We start from the raw sequence: 22358 nt of genomic DNA, 5'->3' as shown, positions 1-22358 counted from the left end.
CAAAACCCTTTGACTGAAAATGTTTGTTTTTAACCCTTCAATGGTTTTCTATTCCTATGTGAACTATCATGGTGTTAAGAGAATTATGTTCTCAATGTTCATAAACTGAACTTCAATTAACTAATCAGTCTGCAACCCAGAATTTGTAAGATACTGGTTGAAATGAAAACAGACAGAGGCCCAGCCTACAATAGTCAAATGTTTATTCACGAGAACGTTCTGAAGTCCACAATACAAAGACATCCATTTTATAGCGGCGCACATACTTCCACACAAACAGTAGATATCATACGCACATACATACCCACGAACAGTAGGTATCCTACGCACATACTGTATCACTGCCCAGCCGACAAAGATTAGGGCGACCGTGAGAAGTACTCCCTGCCCAGGTCGGCACCGAACTTTGCTCAGACAGTCTGTGTTTAAGATACTATAAAGACATATTGTACAGATATATTGTTTTACCCTAATTCTGACTAAAACTACACACATCATTTATTATAATTTTATGATTCTAATCAATTTCATACAATTATATGGTTTCGGGGTGGAATATTCGAATCATTAATTTAAACATATAAATTCCATTAACACACGGTTGTGTTTCTTATCTCTTGATCAAGTAAATATGAATGTTTCGGACTTGCCTTTGTGTTATGCTTGGCAGCCTTGTGGAGTAGGCCGAGAAGGAACAGTGGCATTTCAGTTTGCAGCAAAGGCTCTTGCTGTTTGGTATCCATGGAGATCTTTAGTACGATCTTGACAAAGGCCCTTTTCAATACAGTCACTGAAATGTTTATTTTTAGGAGACTAGAGAGAGCGAGAGGAAACAAAACATAAGTATTATAAAGTGCAGGATAAAAACAGAAAGCATGAGAGGGTGAAGGACAAATCAAAATAATTTTGAGAAAGTAATCAAGTCACTCGTGTAGTGACAACATTTCAAAGCCTTTGTTGTTTACGGCTTATGCATAGCAATAATAAAAAACTAATTGACGCATTGCGGCTGAAAGGCTGTTGTAGCGGCTGGAAGGCTGTTGTAGCGGCTGGAAGGCTGTTGTAGCCACGAAGTCGGTGAGTAAAAAAAAAAAAAAAATCATACTATGCATAAGCTGTTAACAACAAAGGCTTTTTAAGATGACAGATCCGTTTGGCTACACATGCAGCTTTAAGATAAATATTGAGAAAGCGGGCCCTTTTTTCTCCCCATTCTTAAATAGCATTGGGGTCAATGTAAACAATTACAAAATGCTAATCATATTCTGATGAGGCAATCATCTATTCACATTCCCCCAGGATTTAAGAGCATTCCCTGCCAGCGTTCTACATTCTAGGCTTATATTGACACAATGTTGACCTCTGTGTTATTGATGTGCCAGCCTGCAAATCAGTCTATTTCACCCCTGATGTCCTCATTTTGAGCCTGTGCTCAGAGGGAAATGATTCGATTAATCCCCATTAGCCAGCAGTTGGTATGGCTTAACCCTGATTTAAAAAATGTAATGTTGCTGTAATGTTTCAGTTTGTGAATGTTTGTTTTTGTGTACGAGGTCTCTGCATGTCAGTGTCGGTACCATCAGTGTCTGTGTGCAGTGCACTGTCATGGATAATGAATACATCCTCTGTAGACCTGTCAGTGTAGTCTGTAATAGAATGACCAGAGAGCTAGATGGACAGATGGATGGATACAAGCTGAGGTACATTGTGTTGAAGGTCCTCCATAGATGGCTATTGAGAGGACTCAACTTTATTGCAATCTCGTCTCTCCTCTATCCTCTCCTTTTTTATGAGGTTTTCACCCTCCACCACCACACAGGCTAAAAATATATATTTTAGACCTGTTATCCATCTGCTGACCTACGTGAGTATACACACCCACATCTAGATTTGATGATGGTGGTGGGAGGATGATGCGGTGGTGGGACTGAGCTACTTTTATGAAGCATGTTTAGGATTCTATACTGGACAAAAATATAAACGCAACATGCAACAATTTCAAAGATTTTAAGAGTTATAGTACATACAAGGAAATCAGTCAATTTATATAAATTCATTAGGCCCTAATCTATGGATTTCACATGACAAGGAATACAGATATGCATCAGTTGGTCACAGATACCTTAAAAAGAAAAGGTTGGAGCGTGGATCAGAAAACCAGTCAGTATCTGGTGTGACCACTATTTGCCTCATGTAGCTCGACACATCTCCTTCACATAGAGTTGATCAGGCTGTTGCCTGTGGAATGTTGTCCCACTCCCCTTCAATAGCTGTGCGAAGTTGTTGGATATTGTATGTTCCAGTTCCCATCAGTCGTACGTGTAGATCCAGAGCATCCCAAACATGCTCAATGGATGACATGTCTGGTGAGTATGCAGGCCATAGAAGAACTGGGTCAATTTCCGCTTGGAGGAATTGTGTACAGATCCTTGCGATATGGGGCTGTGCATCATCATGCTGAAACATGAGGTGACAGCAGCGGATGAATGGCACGACAATGGGCCTCAGGATCTCATGCATCTCTGTGCATTCAAATTGCCATCGATAAAATGCAATTATGTTCATTGTCCGTAGCTTATACCTGTTCATATCATAACCCCACCACCACCATGGGGCGCTCTGTTCACAACGTTGACATAAGCAAACCGCTTGCCCACACAACGCCATACACGTGGTCTGCGGTTGTGAGGCCGGTTGGATGTACTGCCATATTCTCTAAAACGACGTTGGAGGCGGCTTATGGTAGAGAAATTAACATTAAATTCTCTGCAAACAGCTCCGGTGGACATTCCTGCCATCAGCATGCCAATTACGCACTCCCTCAACTTGAGACATCTGTGGCATTGTGTTGTGACAAAACTGCACACTTTACAGTGATCATGAGGTTTAATCAGCTTCTTGATATGCCACACCTGTCAGGTGGATGAATTATCTTGGAAAATGAGAAATGCTCACTAACAAGGATGTAAACAAATTTGTGCACAACATTTGAGAGAAATAAGCTTTTTGTGCGTGGAACATTTTTGGGATCTTTTATTTAAGCTCATGAAACATGGGACCAACACCTTACATGTTGCATTTATATGTAGTATCCAGCCATACTACTCCTGAGCCAAACCCATTACATACTGAAAACACTCATGCAATCTAGCAAAGATTTGGAGTGGAGAACAACATTGTGGCCTGATCCCACGAGCTTACATTAAACACTGCCCTGTGCAGCGGGATCAGATGGCTTTGCGAGGCTTGAACAACATGGCTTGTAAAATCCGGTTCGATAGCTCTCAACCATCAATAGTGGTTGGTCCCTCTGGTCTGGTTAAGTACTGCACTTTGAGACAGTTGTTGATGTTCAGCATCACTTATGGTGCGCTGCTGGTGTCCAGCATCACTTGCAGTGTGCTGTTTTCACCACTAGATACCTTTCTGCTGTGTTGTCTTTAAATGTGTGTCTTAGTCTTGGTGTTAATCTCTTCTACTGCCACTGCTGGTCATCACCATGCAGTCTCCTCCCCATGTCCTGACACAATTTCAGACGTGTGTGTGTGTGTGCGCGCTGTATGTACAGTTGAAGTCAGATGTTTACATACACCTTAGACAAATACATTTAAACTCAGTTTTTCACAATTCCTGACATTTAATTACGAGTGAAAATTCCCTGTCTTAAGGTCAGTTAGGATCACCACTTTATTTTAAGAATGTGAAATGTCAGAATAATAGTAGAGCATGATTTATTTCAGCTTTTATTTCTTTCATCGCATTCCCAGTGGGTCAAAAGTTTACATGCACTCAATTAGTATTTGGTAGCATTGCCTTTAAATTGTTTAACTTGGGTCAAACGTTTCAGGTAGCCTTCCACAAGCTAGCCACAATAAGTTGGGTGAATTTTGGCCCATTACTCCTGACAGAAATGTTGTAACTGAGTCAGGTTTTAGGCCTCCTTGCTCGCATACTTTTTCAGATCTACCCACACATTTTCTATGGGATTGAGGTCAGAGCTTTGTGATGGCCACTCCAATACCTTGACTTGGTTGTCCTTAAGCCATTTTGCCACTATGCTTTGGGTCATTGTCCATTTGGAAGACCCATTTGCGACCAAGCTTTAACTTCCTGACTGATGTCTTGAGATGTTGCTTCAATATATCCACATCATTTTCCTGCCTCATGATGCTCTCTATTTTGTGAAGTGCACCAGTCCCTCCTGCAGCAAAGCAGCCCCACAACATGATGCTGCCACCCCCGTGCTTCACGGTTGGGATGGTGTTCTTCAGCTTGCAAGCCTCACCATTTTTACTCCAAACATAACGATGGTCATTATGGCCAAACAGTTCTATTTTTGTTTAATCAGACCAGAGGACATTTCTCCAAAAAGTACGATCGTTGTCCATGTGTAGTTGCAAACTGTAGTCTGGCTTTTTTATGGCGGTTTTGGAGCAGTGACTTCTTCCTTGCTGAGCGGCCTTTCAGGTTATGTCGATATAGGACTCGTTTTACTGTGGATATAGATACTTTTGTGCCCGTTTCCTCCAGCATCTTCCCATGGTCCTTTGCTGCTGTTCTGGGATTGATTTGCACTTTTCGCACCACAGTATGTTCATCTCTAGGAGACAGAGATGAACTCAGGAAGGAGACACCTTCCTGAGTGGTATGACGGCTGCGTGGTCCCATGGTGTTTATACTTGTGTACTATTGTTTGTACAGATGAATGTGGTATCTTCAGGCGTTTTGGAAATTGCTCACAAGGATGAACCAGACTTGTGGGAGGTCCACATTTTTTTTTCTGAGGTCTTGGCTGATTTCTTTAGATTTTCCCATGATGTCAAGCAAAGAGGCACTGAGTTTGAAGGTAGGCCTTGAAATACATCCACAGGTACACCTCCAATTGACTCAAATGATGTCAATTTGCCTAACATAAGCTTCTAAAGCCATGACATTTTCTGGAATTTTCCAAGCTGTTTAAAGGCACAGTCAACTTAGTCTGTGTAAACTTCTGACCCACTGGAATTGTGATACAGTGAGATATGTGAAATCTGTCTGTAAACAATTGTTGGAGAAATTACTTGTGTCATGCACAAAGTAGAGGTCCTAGCCGACTTGCCAAAACTACAATTTAACAAGAAATGTGTGGAGTGGTTGAAAAACGAGTTTTAAAGACTCCAACCTAAGTGTATGTAAACTTCTGACTTCAACTGTATATCTTCTACACGGTTGCACAGGCTGTGTTAACCCACTTCAGTAGCACACTATCCCAGAGGCAGATTATTTTTAGCCTAGCAACACAAAGTCTAGTTTTAGTGGTTGTTAAGCAAAGAGGCGGGTGGTACAGCACAACTCTCTCCATCTTGTCCCCACTTCACACTGTCCTGTGGCACATCTGCACAGGGATAGGAGTGAAAAACAATTACTGTGCCATGTCTCTGTGATAAGGGCTGATATTTAAATTAAATAATGAAAGGCAAAAACATGCATAATGCAAACGTTAATGTGAAGATGTATGTTTTTCATTTGTGCAGCATGCGTGTTTTAGCCATGATGTGTTTCTCCAATGACTACGACTCTGCTGGCCCACAGACAGTAGACACTAGTCAGAGCACCATTGTCCAGTGCTTGCTGACTGTTGGTGTTCAGATAGACTTCTCTTCTGGAGGGATTTGCTGCACTCATCAGGCTATCACTGGCCTGTCCCAGTCTGGTCAAGGACTGTCTGGCTGTAGTAGAGCACAGGGCCTAGGATTGGGAGTGGGGAATACTGCTGAGGCAGCAATAAGCATATTTTTGGTGGAACTTACTGATGGTGGTGGGTACTGGTTACTAGAGTGGAGAGGCTTTCAGATTTGGTGTGTATACTATTTGCATGTTTTTGTGGTGTAATTAGTCATACTCTGCTTTGATCTGTGAAATATTTATAGTTTACCAGCAAAGTTTTAAAAAATGCTGTGTGTGATGTTATGGGTGGTTCTACAATACAATAAAACATATTTATTTATTTAGTGTTGTTGGACAGATTGTGTAAGACGTTTGTCTAACTTTGTTTTATAGGTGTTCTGAAAAGCCAGCTCATTGAGTTTAATGAGCCCTCTCAGTTTCTTCCATTTGCCAACAGATGTAGAATTAAGCTTTTTTCAATATGTTGGAGTAGTAACATTTAATCACCAGGAGGTGGTACTACAAACAAGCTTTACAAATTCACACAACTTGTCTGAAACATTAGGGGGAGACAACTTAATTTCTGATTGGTAAGAATCTCTATAACCAAAGCCATATCAGCATTGAAACTTACACTATTCTTAAAGGCTTTGAGATTAAAGACCAATGTTAGGATGTAGTGGGGAAAGCAATGTACATATGCTTGACTTAACACACCATTGACTGATTTATGTAAAACCATCAAATGTCTGATCATTTTCCTAAACTCATCATGTCCTCTGTGTCCACAGAGCTTCATGTGAAGCGGCCGATGTGTGACAGTTGAAGGGTCAGGATGACGTCTGTAGCCGCCGATTACGACCACATGGAGATCCAGCAGCAGCAGCAGCAGCAGCAGCAGCAGCAGCAGTATAGTGGTGACACGGTCAACAACCGCTGGGATGTTGACGAGTGGGACAATGAGAACAGCTCGGCCAGGCTGTTTGAACGCTCCCGCATAAAGGCTTTGGCAGGTATGAACCAGAACTACAACAATACTGGGTCTGAGGACCGTCTTACACATGGATATACTGTTTACATTGTCCTTTCCAGCACTCTTCCAGCAACTACTGTGAATATATAACCAGACACATTTAGTACAGATTGGCTCGGCTCAGTAAGGTTCTACTAGTATTGTGAAAAGCAACTCTGTCCCCTCCTCCAAGCCTACTGTCTGGTCATAGACTAACTAAACACTAGGGGACAGCACAGGCCCCAACTGGCACCGCACAAGCTGCTTCTATTCCATAAATGGGTTACAAATGTCACAGATATACAGTATACTACTTTATCATGGGGTCAGGCTGGACTAAGGCTATCCTCTGGCTACTGTTGAACCAATCCGATGAAGTTGCTGTGCAATATAGGAATAAGCTGTATTCCTGCTTGGTAAATGGGATCGTTACTCTTTAATGTCATTGTGGTGAGTGTGACCACTGCTTCTTTGAGGATTGGTGGACAGAGTTACAGAATAGCCGTTAAGGAGGAATAATTAATTACGTAAAATGAGGATTAACTCTGGGTTCAAGTTCTCGATCTGTCTTATCTGTGATGTAGAGAAAATGAATATAATATCATACAGGAAGTAGCCAAAGCCCTGTGTTATTGTTGGAGATAAATTATACACAGATGAAGCGTTGTAGCTAAAATGGCAATTGTAAAGCCATATCTTCCTGTCCTAGGACCTATGTGGCACTGTTGTGGTTCCAATATGCCCTTATCTCTTAATGCTAACCAGAATTTTGGCTCACCCAGACTTTGAAGAGTCCACCTACTGTACCTCCCTACAGTATACAGTGCCTTCGGAAAGTATTCAGACCTTGACTTTTTCCAAATTTTGTTACTTTACAGTCATACTCTAACATTTGATAATCTACACACAATACCCCATAATTGCAAAGCAAAAAAAGGAAATGTTACATTTACATAAGTATTCAGACCCTTTACTCAGTACTTTGTTGAAGCACCTTTGGCAGTGATTACAGCCTCGAGTCTTGGGTTTGACGCTACAAGCTTGGCATATCTTTATCTCCCATTCTTCTCTGCAGACCCTCTCAAGCTCTGTCAGGTTGGATGGGGAGCATTGTTGCACAGCTATTTTCAGGTCTCTCCAGAGATTTTCGATCAGGTTCAAGTCCAGACTCTGGCTGGGCCACTCAAGGACATTCAGAGACTTGTCCCGAAGCCACTCCTGCGTTGTCTTGGCTGTGTGATTAGGGTCATTGTCCTGTTGGAAGGTGCACTTTCGCCGCAGTCTAAGGCCCTGAGTGCTCCGGAGCAGGTTTTCATTACGGCTCTCTCTGTAATTTGCGCCGTTCATCTTTCCCTTGATCCTGACTAGTCTACCAGTCCCTGCCGCTGAAAAACATCCCCACAGCATTATGCTGCCAAAACCATGCTTCACCGTAGGGATGGTGCAAGGTTTCCTCCAGACGTGGCACTTGGCATTCCGGCCAATGAGTTCAATCTTGGTTTCATCAGACCAGAGAATCTTGTTTCTCATGATCTGAGAGTCCTTTAGGTGCCTTTTGGCAAACTCCAAGCGGGCTGTCATGTGCCTTTTACTGAGGAGTGGCTTCCGTCTGGCCACTCTACCATAAAGGCCTGATAGGTAGAGTGCTGCATAGATGGTTGTCCTTCTGGAAGATTCTCCCATCTCCACAGAGGAACTCTGGAGCTCTGTCAGTGACCATTGGGTTCTTGGTCACCTCCCTAACCATGGCCCTTCTCCACCGATTGCTCAGTTTGTCTTTGTGGTTCCCAACTTCTTCCATTTAAGAGTGATGGAGGCCACTGTGTTAGGGATCTTCAATGCTGCAGACATTTTTTTGGTACCCTTCGCCAGATATGTGCCTCGACTCTCTACGGACAATTCCTTCTACCTCATGGCTTGGTTTTTGCTCTGACATGCACTGTCAACTGTGGGACCTTACATAGACAGGTGTGTGCCTTTCCAAATCATGTCCAATTAATTTAATTTATTGCAGGTGTGGTACAAACAAATTGTAGGAACATCTCCAAGGATGATCAATGGAAACAGGATGCACCGGAGCTCAATTTCAAGTCTCATGGCAAAGGGTCTGAATACTTATGTACAGTTGAAGTCGGAAGTTTACGTACACTTAGGTTGGAGTCATTAATACTTGTTTTTCAACCACTCCACAAATGTCATGTTAACGAACTATAGTTTTGGCAAGTCTTTTAGGACATCTACTTTGTACATGACACAAGTCATTTTTCCAACAATTGTTTACAGACAGATTATTTCACTTATTCACTGTATCACAATTCCAGTGGGGCAGAAGTTTACATACACTAAGTTGACTGCCTTTTTAAACAGCTTGGAAAATTCCAGAAAATGATGTCATGGCTTTAGAAGCTTCTGTTAGGCTAATTGACATAATTGGAGTTAATTGGAGATGTACCTGTGGATGTACCTGTGGATGTATTTCAAGACCTATCTTCAAACTCAGTGCCTCTTTGCTTGACATCATGGGAAAATCAAAATAAATCAGCCAGCCAGGCCCCCCCCAAAAATTTGTAGACATTCACAAGTCTGGTTCATCCTTTGGAGGAATTTCCAAATGCCTGAGGGTACCAGGTTCATCTGTACAAACAATAGTACGCAAGTATAAACACCATGGGACCACGCAGCCGTCATACCGCACAGGAAGGAGACGCGTTCTGTCTCCTAGAGATGAACGTACTTTGGTGCGAAAAGTGCAAATCAATCCCAGAACAACAGCAAAGAACCTTGTGAAGATGCTGGAGGAAACGGGTACAAAGGTATCTATATCCACAGTTAAACGAGTCCTATATCGACATAACCTGAAATGCCGCTCAGCAAGGAAGAAGCCACTGCTCCAAAACCGCCATAAAAAAGCCAGACTACTGCACATGGGGACAAAGATCGTACTTTTTGGAGAATGTCCTCTGGTCTGATGAAACAAAAATGTAACTGTTTGGCCATAATGACCATTGTTATGTTTGGAGGAAAAGGAGGACGCTTGCAAGCCGAAGAACACCATCCCAACCGTGAAGCACGGGGGTGGCACCATCATGTTGTGGGGGTGCTTTGCTGCAGGAGGGACTGGTGCACTTCACAAAATAGATGGCATCATGAGGCAGGAAAATTATGTGGATATATTGAAGCAACATCTCAAGACAGTCAGGAAGTTAAAGCTTGGTTGCAAATGGGTTTTCCAAATGGATAATGACCCTAAGCATACTTGCAACATGGCTTAAGGACAACAAAGTCAAGGTATTGGAGTGGCCATCACAAAGCTCTGATCTCAATCCTATAGAACATTTGTGGGCAGAACTGAAAAAGTGTGTGCGAGCAAGGAGGCCTACAAACCTGACTCAGTTACACCAGCTCTGTCAGGTGGAATGGGCCAAAATTCACCCAACTTACTGTGGGAAGCTTGTGGAAGGCTACCTAAAACGTTTGACCCAAGTTAAACAATTTAAAGGCAATGCTACCAAATACGAATTGAGTGTATGTAAACTTCTGACCCACTGGGAATGTGATGAAAGAAATAACATCTGAAATTAATCATTCTCTCTACTATTATTCTGACATTTCACATTCTTTAAAATAAAGTGGTGATCCTAACTGACCTAATACGGGGCATTTTTACAAGGATTAAATGTCAGGAATTGTGAAACTGAGTTTAAATGTATTTGGCTAAGGTGTATGTAAACTTCCAACTTCAACTGTAAATAAGGTATTTCTGTTTTTTACTTTTAATAAATTAGCAAACATTTCTACACTTGTTTTCACTTTGTCATTATGGGGTGTTGTGTGTAGATTGATGAGGAAAAACATTTATTTAATCAGTTTTAGAATAAGCCTGTAACGTAACAAAATTTGGAGAAAGTGATAGGGTCTGAATACTGTCCCTGCTGAGATGTTCTACTCTTGTCACCCAGTAGCTGCAGGCTTGTTTTTGGGGTTCCATGGTTCACTGTTTTCTAGGCTAATATGCTAGTGTTCCACTTAATTAAATAATTCACCTGCCTCTTAAATATGCAGGAGGTGGTGGGGACTGCAGCACCACAACATGGTTTCTCCGGCTCTTCGTCTGTTGGCATTGTTGTAGGTCTTTTGTTCATGATAATGGATGTCTTGTTATTTGGCCATATGTCCATATATTCTGCTTTTCTCTTATCCCCATGGATAAGCTTCTGTCACTGTCTGAGTTGTCTTTTGTAGACTATATAGAATAATGTATAGCATAATTTGTATTGTTAGGTCTGAGGTGTAATGTTAATATCACCGTTTATCATGTTACGTGAGGTGTTTTGGTCGTATTACTGTCCCCTGTGTTGGGGTAGAATTACTGTCCCCTGTGTTGGGGGGTAGAATTACTGTCCCCTGTGTTGGGGGGTAGTATTACTGTCCCCTGTGTTGGGGGGTAGTATTACTGTCCCCTGTGTTGGGGGGTAGTATTACTGTCCCCTGTGTTGGGGGGTAGTATTACTGTCCCCTGTGTTGGGGGGTAGTATTACTGTCCCCTGTGTTGGGGGGTAGTATTACTGTCCCCTGTGTTGGGGGGTAGAATTACTGTCCCCTGTGTTGGGGGGTAGTATTACTGTCCCCTGTGTTGGGGGGTAGTATTACTGTCCCCTGTGTTGGGGGGTAGTATTACTGTCCCCTGTGTTGGGGGGTAGTATTACTGTCCCCTGTGTTGGGGGGTAGAATTACTGTCCCCTGTGTTGGGGGGTAGTATTACTGTCCCCTGTGTTGGGGGGTAGTATTACTGTCCCCTGTGTTGGGGGGTAGTATTACTGTCCCCTGTGTTGGGGGGTAGTATTACTGTCCCCTGTGTTGGGGGGTAGTATTACTGTCCCCTGTGTTGGGGGGTAGTATTACTGTCCCCTGTGTTGGGGGGTAGTATTACTGTCCCCTGTGTTGGGGGGTAGAATTACTGTCCCCTGTGTTGGGGGGTAGAATTACTGTCCCCTGTGTTGGGGGGTAGTATTACTGTCCCCTGTGTTGGGGGGTAGTATTACTGTCCCCTGTGTTGGGGGGTAGTATTACTGTCCCCTGTGTTGGGGGGTAGTATTACTGTCCCCTGTGTTGGGGGGTAGTATTACTGTCCCCTGTGTTGGGGGGTAGTATTACTGTCCCCTGTGTTGGGGGGTAGTATTACTGTCCCCTGTGTTGGGGGGTAGTATTACTGTCCCCTGTGTTGGGGGGTAGAATTACTGTCCCCTGTGTTGGGGGGTAGAATTACTGTCCCCTGTGTTGGGGGGTAGTATTACTGTCCCCTGTGTTGGGGGGTAGTATTACTGTCCCCTGTGTTGGGGGGTAGAATTACTGTCCCCTGTGTTGGGGGGTAGAATTACTGTCCCCTGTGTTGGGGGGTAGAATTACTGTCCCCTGTGTTGGGGGGTAGAATTACTGTCCCCTGTGTTGGGGGGTAGTATTACTGTCCCCTGTGTTGGGGGGTAGAATTACTGTCCCCTGTGTTGGGGGGTAGAATTACTGTCCCCTGTGTTGGGGGGTAGAATTACTGTCCCCTGTGTTGGGGGGTAGAATTACTGTCCCCTGTGTTGGGGGGTAGAATTACTGTCCCCTGTGTTGGGGGGTAGAATTACTGTCCCCTGTGTTGGGGGGTAGAATTACTGTCCCCTGTGTTGGGGGGTAGAATTACTGTCCCCTGTGTTGGGGGGTAGAATTACTGTCCCCTGTGTTGGGGGGTAGTATTACTGTCCCCTGTGTTGGGGGGTAGTATTACTGTCCCCTGTGTTGGGGGGTAGTATTACTGTCCCCTGTGTTGGGGGGTAGTATTACTGTCCCCTGTGTTGGGGGGTAGTATTACTGTCCCCTGTGTTGGGGGGTAGTATTACTGTCCCCTGTGTTGGGGGGTAGTATTACTGTCCCCTGTGTTGGGGGGTAGTATTACTGTCCCCCGTGTTCCAATTAAGCTGATCATCTGATATAAATTATTTATGTAATCGATACCGGCCTGATGCTCACTGCAGTAAAACCCCTTTCTCTCTGCTCAACCCTCTCTCTCTCTCTCCCCCGCTCCCTCTGTGCATTTGTTAGTCAGATGTGAGTTTAGCGTTGCAATGGCATTCTGCTCCTTTGGCGTCACTTGATGGAGGTGACATCACTCACACGTGCATGCCCCTTTTTTCATCAGTTAAGCAGCCAGGCACTGTGGTTCTGCCTATGTCCGCAGTTTTAAATGGAATTTTGACATTGAACCGTGTCCACCTAAATTGTTAGTTGTGGAGAGCTCACCAGTGTGGTGAAAAACATCTATTTTATTGGCATTCTGAAGGATAATTGTAACTTAAATGTATTCCACATCACCTCAAATGTTGCCAACAAGTTCCAGTCAAGGTTAGATGTACAGTACATAGCGCACCCCACCACCACACTAAAACCATGCTGTTCAAGGATACAGAATGACTTCGGTGCCAGGTCTTGTGCTTGAACAGACTATCATGTCTGTATAAACCAACCAAATCTATGATGTAAACTGATGCCCCTTCCTGATGCCAGGCTAGTTTTCTCCTGAAGAGTTCGTATGACCAGGTGTGGTTCACCTCCACACGGTGTTCATATGATAGGTAGGGAAATCTAACACCACTTTGGGCCAACTCGACTGGTCCCCTTGGAAACAGATCTGTATCTCCTTGCACTATAGAGCGCTAAAGGTTATGACACTTCAGTAAAAACCTTGTTTGTGTGGGCTTTCTTTTATACAATGCACGTTTTCATTGCTTACTAATAAATAAATAGGTATTTTTAAAAAGGTTGGATGCGTCTCGCTGCTAATTTCTCAACAGCAGTCGACAAAGTTATTCTGGCTCCGAGGCTTTTAATGCACTAATATTGTGTCAAATGGACAATGCTCCAATCCTCTCCAACCTGGCATGGTATAATTTGATATGGAATATTTTCTAAAATTATGTCTAATCACCGCTGATCAGGCCCGGTCCTGGCTGGTATGCTTCCCTACACTAGACCAACACAATTGCCACCCTCCTATCCCCGCAAAGTAGAATAGTAGCCTAGGCTATACAGTATCACCCGCAATCCACTTTAATGAAGGCCCATGTGGTAGCCTACCATTTGTAAAAGAGGCCATTTACCTTTGATCCCTGTCATTTGGTTACATACATTTCTGTTAATGCATGTATGAATTAGTAATTTACAATTCTCATCCTCGGAGTGGACAACCTGCTACACTTGTGAGAAACAAGTTTTGGTTTATTTCATACCATCATTTACATGTTCCATATGAGCAATGACCATGTTGTGTCTGGTTTCTCTGTCCTGTCAATGTTGGCGGAGCGTGCACGCCTGAACATGTATAAAAAATACCCGGTCTGCTTCCCGCAAATGTAGGAAGGTGCCCAGCTGGGCAACTCAGTCATTTAATTTTTTTGTCACCTCATTACAGTAAGTCAACGAAGTCCGTTTTTAATTTTTTTTTTAACTTTTTTTTTAAACATCCATTCAAATTATAATAGTTCCTCAGAGTCTAAAAAAATCTCGCCCCCTCAATAATCAGCGTCGCTAATAAATAGTGTATGCCATGTTGCATGTAGGCTATTTGTTTCTATTTGAATGATTTATCAGTTTCACCTTAATACTGTAGCATATCTCTCCCCTCCATACATTCCTTGTCAATTCATTATCGTATAGCCCACTTTCCGAAAGCCTAAGATAGGCCTAGGTTTTTGAATACGTTTTAAGTGAGAAATATTTGCTTGTGTTTGACTTACGCTGGTGGCTTTGATTATGCGTGCGTGCTGATTCTCTCTATAGGCCTATATGTCCTTTCAGAAAGTTTCCTAAAGTAGCCTGTCTGAATTTATTCTGGTAAAAGGCCTGTTTCCATTAGCTTTGGTTACCTTATCTCATTACGGTGTCCTCTCTTTGATGAACATATTCCAATGCCACTGCCACCGAATGACCGCAGCAGCAGGGTTTGGGATGCTATGCAAATATTTCGGGAAAAGTGAGTGAAAACCCATCGGATTTCATTGGTTTTGTGGGTCAATAGGATCTTTATTTAAAAAAATAATGATATGCAGAAAAGCCAACGGACAAGGTAGGCATATCTCTTTATTTTGACTCCGTTAATGTTGTCAGTACAAAAATGCGACAGATCCTCTCCAATCTGGCAATTCTTAATTTGTTGATTTAATATTTATAAGTAATAACCTGTATAATAATGAAATGTCATGATAATAACGACGTGTAATGGCTTGTTTCAAATAGGTTGGTATTAAGAAGCATATCCATGTAAACAAGTGTACAAACAGAATTGTGACCTCCCCTTTTTTGGCCTACCCGCCTGTGTACATTCGCCTGGCCAATTACCATAACCTAAAATTCCAAGACCGTCACAGTCCTAGTATGAGCATACAGCCAAGAGGTTTGTGTGTATATGTGAATGTCTGTGAGTGGTAAATCATGTCATGAAGAATCTTTGCAGCCTGGGACACAACCCCCTGCATTTGCTTGTTTCCAGTCAGTGTGTTTGTTTACACACTTCCCACTTGTGTGTATTGACCTGTTTGGAACCTTGGCCGTATCCCTGCTGTTTCTGGAAATGTGGTTCTACTTTACCCTGAGGGGTCCAGGAATAACCAGCGCTGGGGTCACAGGAGTGGCTGCAGAGAGGAGCTCTTAAAAACGATCGCCACATTCTGCAAGGCCGGCCCAGCCGAGACGTGTGAATAATTCAAACCAGCCATGACAGCGCCTCCTCTCATCTGAAAGACTCAGGAGCATCCACCCTGTGCCCCCTAACATTCTCTGCATTCCAACATTTACACATTAAAACAGGAAGCCACCAGGTCAGTCTCCCCAGGTCTGAGGGGAGTATCATGTCCCAAATATAAGGGAATGTCTGTGAAGTGGACTGTCTCTGGCTCTTTTTTAAAGATGTTCATCAATCTCGCTGGTAGGAACTGAACTCATAAGAATGTCATTCTAATTTGACAGGGATGAAGCGGAGTGCTCTTGTGAAATTCTCCACAATGGCTTTACAAGTTTGTGTCCTTAACGCATCAGTGAGGAGCCCAGTGAAGACCATTCCAGCAGGGCCAGGTGTCTTGGCAACCCGCAGGCTTCATACCATCTGGACCTGTCATAGCTGTCAGCCATTTAGCTACTAATATAGATTGTTTGGCCTATGGAGAGTAGGGCTGGGAATTACCAGGGACCTCACAATACAATATTATCACGATACTTAGGTGCTGATATTGCGATTCTCACTATTATATTTGTATTGCTATTTGATACTGTGATTAAATTTTTTATTGTGATTTGCTGTTACAAGCATATTGCTCACTCTTTGTCTGCTGCAGAGAGACATGCTGCATGAGAAAACGTGTTTTGATCCTTCACGGAAATAAAAGTTGCTGGAAACATGTTGGCTCACTATTTAAAAATAAAATGGAGAACAAGCTATAGGATGAAAAATACCGGAGTATTGGTGCAGGTACAGTAAAGTAGCGCTAGCGAAAGCTACCTAGCAAAAGAAAAAAGATACTTGGAGTCAAAGTATTTATAAAATTGTCTAAAATAATATTGTGATAGGCAACTATAGATTTTCCCCCATCACTAATGCAGAGTGCCTGTATTTGTGAGTTTCTTGTACAGCTCTCTGGTGTACAAGCTTTAGGGTAGTGTTATCAGAAAAGCAAAAGGACGGCTCTTATCGACTAACACCTTGGTTCATTGACTTTGGCATCTTTAATGACGCATAATGAGTTTTTGTCGCAGCTTGTATGCCATTGTTTGTCCTTGTGGATCACAGTACAATGGCTGGAGAGGCATGGCTGTAGTGTAGCACATACCAGAGACAGTGTCTGTCAAGTGATATTTCACTGGTTCACTCTCCTGGCTGGAGGCTTATGACTAAAACCATATGGACCCCCCCTCCACCCCTATCCTCCTCCCTTTCTCAATAGAAGAAAGGGGGGAAACTGAATCTTATACCACAGGATGTTCTTTGTGAAACATTCAGAACATCCTCATGGGACATTGTGTTATAAGTAGTGAGCAGTGTCGGACTTAGTGATTTGGAGGCCCTAGGCAGAGGCCAGTCTGAGACCTGCCAGTTGCACCCCTCCTAAAAATGTGTCAATGAGATTTATAGTGAAGAAATGTTATTTAACTGTAAACATGTTTTACCTATTAATCTGCCATGATTAATCAAAATTTGATTTCATCAAATTTGTCAAACAAATCACTTCAAAAAGTAGGATACCTTTGCATGTTGATTAAACATAATTCCAGCATCTGAACAGTGCGCTGTGTATCCGCCAACTTTCCTTCAATTCGCAAGTGGGTGAAACGATCTCACAGACGAAAGCATCCGAGCGAGCGAAACAGCGCCCCTCTGTCTTACTATATTTAGCCTATGTATCTGATGCTGTCTGGACAAAAATAGTATGACAAGCCATAATCATTTTTGTCCAGACAGCATCAGCTACATGGCCTACATGTACATGTCCTCTGCCTCGACGACATTGGCATATTATCAGCAGCACCTGTCTTTATTACTAAAGAAATGCATATTGTATCCAGGTAGCCTAGCGATTTAAGAGCATTGGGCCAGTAACCGAATGGTCGCTGGTTCAAATCCCCAAAATGACTAGGTGAAAGATTTATGTGCCCGTGAGCAAGCCACTTAACCCAAATTGCTCATAAGTCGCTCTGGATAAGAGCGTCTACTAAATGACTCAAATGTAATGAAGTATGGAATTGTTTTAAGATGGTAATTTAGCTATTTTGATTTAGAATTTTAGGACCCTCGTAAAAATAAAATGTGTTTTTATACATTTGATAAAACATTGAATTTGGCCTTACTACTATTAGCCCATAGAAGTGCATTGAATAACTGATTCATACATCGAAAAACATGGAAAAAAATATTTTGAAGTGTCTGTCCTATATCTGAGAGAGATATATATATATGAAATCAAAAAAAGTATAATTATAGTGGAATTATTACCCTTTTATACCTTTACATGGAAATGCCCTATTCACTTACATACATTTTTCTGCCCTTTCGGGGGTCTTCGAGCAAAACGGAGAACACCATAGTGTTTGTGAATCTCATATTTAGTGGGTAGCCTAAATGGCTCGAATGCTCCAGATGTTTTTGTGAGAAGACAGATTTTCGGTATGTCTCCTGGTCTGACAAACACCGCTGTAGCTCGGACACCTTCCACCGCAGATGCTGACGCGGATGCGGTGGATGGTGTTTGTCAGACCAGGAGACATACCGAAAATCTGTCTTCTCACAAAAACGTCTGGAGCGTCCGTGCCCATGCAAGCTTAAACAAGACGGATTTTGATGGATTTTTAAAATGTATTTATTAAGCATCGTGCTCAAACTTTTTGATAATTAAAAAAAAATATATATAATAATAATTATGCCTAGCTTGATGATGTGAGGCCTGATGCAATTGCCTCTTCTCCCTAATGGTAAGTCCACCAGTGGTAGTGAGACATTGCTTTTGAATGCGTTAATTAGATAATATAGAAACGGTTTCGGATGAGGGTTATGGTATTTTAAATGAGGGAGTATTTAAGTTAAACAGTAGAGAGGGATGTTATTTTACTGAATGAATAGTGTGTTTGTGTGGAACAGAGGCTCTCCAAAGGGGATTCGTGAGGAGGCCTTGTGATTTGTGCTCCGACCACACAGGAAATTGGGGCAGCTCGTATAGAGGAGTTTTTCATTCGGTCCATACTGTTTTCCCCTCACATGCAGCTTTCTTTCACTTCAGTATTGACTACTAAAAACCACCACCTATCACTGCTCATGTTTACCTTGCTCATTCAGCTATCACCATACATTTACCCAGGGGCGCAACTTTGGTTGTGGTCCTAAAGCACACCGTGCCTCATTTTGTATCACATTCCAATGATAACTGGGTGGGACAAAAACTGGGTGGGACAAAAATGCAATTTCAGAATGTGGGGGGACCTGTCGTCCCCAGTGAAAGTTTGGGCCCCTAAATTTACCTCACACACTCATTCCTCACAGCACAGAGATACCCCACTCACCCAACTTTGAATACACATAATAATATCCATTTAGTTGCCTGGTTACCTAACGTTGAATTCAATTTAATTCTACGTTGGGCAGAAATTAGCGTTTTGAATCAGGAAAGTTTCCTCTCGTGACCTCTACAAGCCATAATGTTAATATTTGAACGTACTTTAACGGTTGTCTGTGCGGTTGGTTCTTTTGGCGGTAGGAATGTGAGACAATATGTCCATGGGAAAGTACAATTGCATCAACTTTTCAAACCACTGGTTGTGAGATCAGATTTGTATCACCTGAAGCATGCACAGAACCATGTAAACACGTGCAGGAGCACGTCATGCGTCTCCTGCATGTATTTTTTATCTTGTGTGCATGCTTCAGGTGATACAAATCTGATCTCACAACCAGTGGTTTGAAAAGTTGATGCAATTGTACTTTCCCATGGACATATTGTCTCACATTCCTACCGCCAAAAGGACCAACCGCACAGACAACCGTTAAAGTACGTTCAAATATAATTGTATTCAACATTCTGGCTTGTAGAGGTCGTCAGAGGAAACTTTCCTTATCCAGACGCAAAATTTCTGCACAATGGTGAATTCGATGCAATTCATCATTGGGTAAACAGGCAAGCATTTAGCAGATACGTATCCAAAGCGACTTAGTCATACATTTTACGTATGGGTGGTCCCGGGAATCGAAACCACCTGTCCAGGCTTTGCAAGCGCCATTCTCCGCCAACTTAGCTACAGATTTCTCGTGTATTCCCTCTGGTCCCAAAGAACAACAGGTAGGCATACATGATAACACAGACCTGTGAAGAGGTGATTTATAGAGAGAAGTGATACGACAGAAGATCAGTCACTAGGGCAAAGCCATGCCATGTCAGACTGACTGGGCCCTAACCTGGAACTGTTTTTGGTGTATGTAGTAGAGGTTGACCGATTAGGATTTTTCAATGCCGATACCGATTATTGGAGGGCCAAAAAAGCCGATGCTGTTTTTTTTATTTTTATGTATTTGTAATAATGACAATTACAACAATACTGAATGAACACTTTTCTTTTGCCTTAATATAATACATCTATAAAATAAATTTAGCCTCAAATAAATAATGAAACATGTTCAATTTGGTTTAAATAATGCAAAATCAAAGTGTTGGAGAAGAAAGTAAAAGTGCAATATGTGCCATGTAAAAAAAGCTAACGTTGAAGTTCCTTGCTCAGAACATGAGAACATACGAAAGCTGGTGGTTCCTTTTAACATGAGTCTTCAATATTCCCAGGTAAGAAGTTTTAGGTTGTAGTTTATTATAGGAATTATAGGACTATTTCTCTCTATACCATTTGTATTTCATATACCTTTGACTATTGGATGTTCTTATAGGCACTTTAGTATTGCCAGTGTAACGGTATAGCTTCCGTCCCTCTCCTCGCCCCTACCTGGGCTCGAACCAGGAACACATCGACAACAGCCACCCTCGAAGCATCGTTACCCATCGCTCCACAAAAGCCGCGGCCCTTGCAGAGCAAGGGGAACAACTACTCCAAGTCTCAGAGCGAGTGACGTCAGCGATTGAAACGCTATTAGCGCGCACCCCGCTAACTAGCTAGCCATTTCACATCGGTAACACCAGCCTAATCTCTGGAGTTGATAGGCTTGAAGTCATAAACAGCTCAATGCTTGAAGCACTGTGAAGAGCTGCTGGCAAAACGCACGAAAGTGCTGTTTGAATGAATGCTTACGAGCCTGCTGCTGCCTACCATCGCTCAGTCAGACTGCTATATCAAATCATAGACTTAATTATAACATAACACACAGAAATACGAGCCTTTGGTCATTGATATGGTCGAATCCGGAAACTATCGTTTCGAAAACAAAACGTTTATTCTTTCAGTGAAATACGGAACCGTTCCGTATTTTATCTAACGGGTGGCATCCCTAAGTCTAAATATTGCTGTTACATTGTACAACCTTCAATGTTATGTCATAATAATGTAAAATTCTGGCAAATTAATTATGGTCTTTGTTAGGAATAAATGGACTTCACACAGTTCGCAACGAGCCAGGCGGCCCAAACTGCTGCATATACCCTGACTGCTTGCACGGAACGCAAGAGAAGTGGCACAATTTCCCTAATTATAAGAAATTCATGTTAGCAGGTAATATGAACTAAATATGCAGGTTTAAAAATATATACTTGTGTATTGATTTTAAAGAAAGGCATTGATGTTTATGGTTAGGTTTGGTGCAACGACAGTGCAAAATCATCACCCGTTTGGCGAAGTAGGCTGTGATTCGATGAGAAATTAACAGGCACCGCATCAATTATATGCAACGCAGGACACGCTAGATAAACTAATATCAACCATGTGTAGTTAACTTGTGATTATGTTAAGATTGATTGTTTTTTATAAGATAAGTTTAATGCTAGCTAGCAACTTACCTTGGCTTCTTGCTGCCGTCGCGTAACAGGTAGTCAGCTTGCCATGCAGGCTCCTCGTGGAGTGCAATGTAAGGCAGGTGGTTAGAGCGTTGGACTAGTAACCGGAAGGTTGCAAAAACGAATCCCCAAGCTGACAAGGTAAAAATCTGTCGTTCTGCCCCTGAACAAAGCAGTTAACCCACCCTTCCTAGGCCTTCATTGAAAATAAGAATGTGTTCTTAACTGACTTGCCAAGTTAAATAAAGGTGTAAAAAAAAAATACCGATCCAAAAATACCGTCCAAAAAATACCGATTTCCGATTGTTATGAAAACTTGAAATCGGCCATAATTATTCGGCCATTCTGATTAATCGGTCGACCTCTAGTATGTAGTCATGTTAGGCTGACTGCCCTGTGAAAACCAGCAGCGGTGTTTAGATATATTACAGTATAAATAGCCAGGAGTAATGGTCCAGCTAGGGGAAATTCGCATGAGCTTTGGGGAGTAGAAACCTTTTTGTTCCCCCCAAAGCCATGCCTTCCATTTTAAAGCTGATGATGAAATCTCATACCATAAAATGCCTGGAATTTGAGAAAGACCAGCTTTGAAATATATTTAAGGGGGGCTTTCCGCGAAGGGGTTTCAGATGGGTGGGAGCATTGTGCTGTTGGACTAGTCTAACAACTATAGATGTCCATTCTTGTCAGAGGAAGAGCCAAGCAAATGGACATGTATTGTTTTTTTGATCAATAGAAGTCTCAATTTTGTGCAATAACCCCTCACTTCAAGCGGTGGGTCAGGTGGACTACATGGCTAAATAATGGAGAGGACAGGACTGGAGAGACCTGTTCACTGTCTAGGATATTATTACACAGAGCTAATTCTTCCGGTTTTGTATGGCCGTTCAAAAGTTTTAGTGAGGCCCACACACTCGTGTGAGAAGGAGGGGGAGGCGCTTTACCGTGAACTCTAACAGGATGTGTTGGCAGGACACAGTCAGGAAGTTTTTTTGTTTGTTGCATGAGTATCTATGATTCAATGAAATATGGGATGTTTTGTCTCTTGATATTACGAATGTGCTTAGAAATGGGGAAGGTCTCGGCCAAGTCTCCTCCTCCTCCTTTCCATTTGGTACAGCCCTCTGCTCCTCTTTCCCTCCCACTCCCCCTTATGGTAATGCAGCTGTGACATCACCACTAAACACAAGGGC

At 42.5% G+C, this 22358-nt stretch overlaps 1 protein-coding gene across 1 annotated transcript in view; it reads left to right on the top strand.

Moving 5' to 3' along the window:
• LOC120017709 (spectrin beta chain, non-erythrocytic 1-like) overlaps nucleotides 1-22358 on the top strand; it is a 155409-nt gene that overhangs the window by 24919 nt on the left and 108132 nt on the right. Inside the window, exon 2 of the mRNA XM_038960652.1 lies at nucleotides 6438-6659. Coding sequence (XP_038816580.1) covers nucleotides 6482-6659 — 178 coding nt within the window. The 5' untranslated portion in view covers nucleotides 6438-6481. The remainder of the gene's footprint in view (nucleotides 1-6437; nucleotides 6660-22358) is intronic.

The sequence above is a fragment of the Salvelinus namaycush genome, chromosome 22 (genome assembly GCF_016432855.1).
Source record: "Salvelinus namaycush isolate Seneca chromosome 22, SaNama_1.0, whole genome shotgun sequence".
NCBI classification, from domain to species: Eukaryota; Metazoa; Chordata; class Actinopteri; order Salmoniformes; family Salmonidae; genus Salvelinus; species Salvelinus namaycush.
The sequence above is the reverse complement of the archived record's forward strand: the minus strand, read 5'-3'. Positions and strand labels throughout refer to the sequence as shown.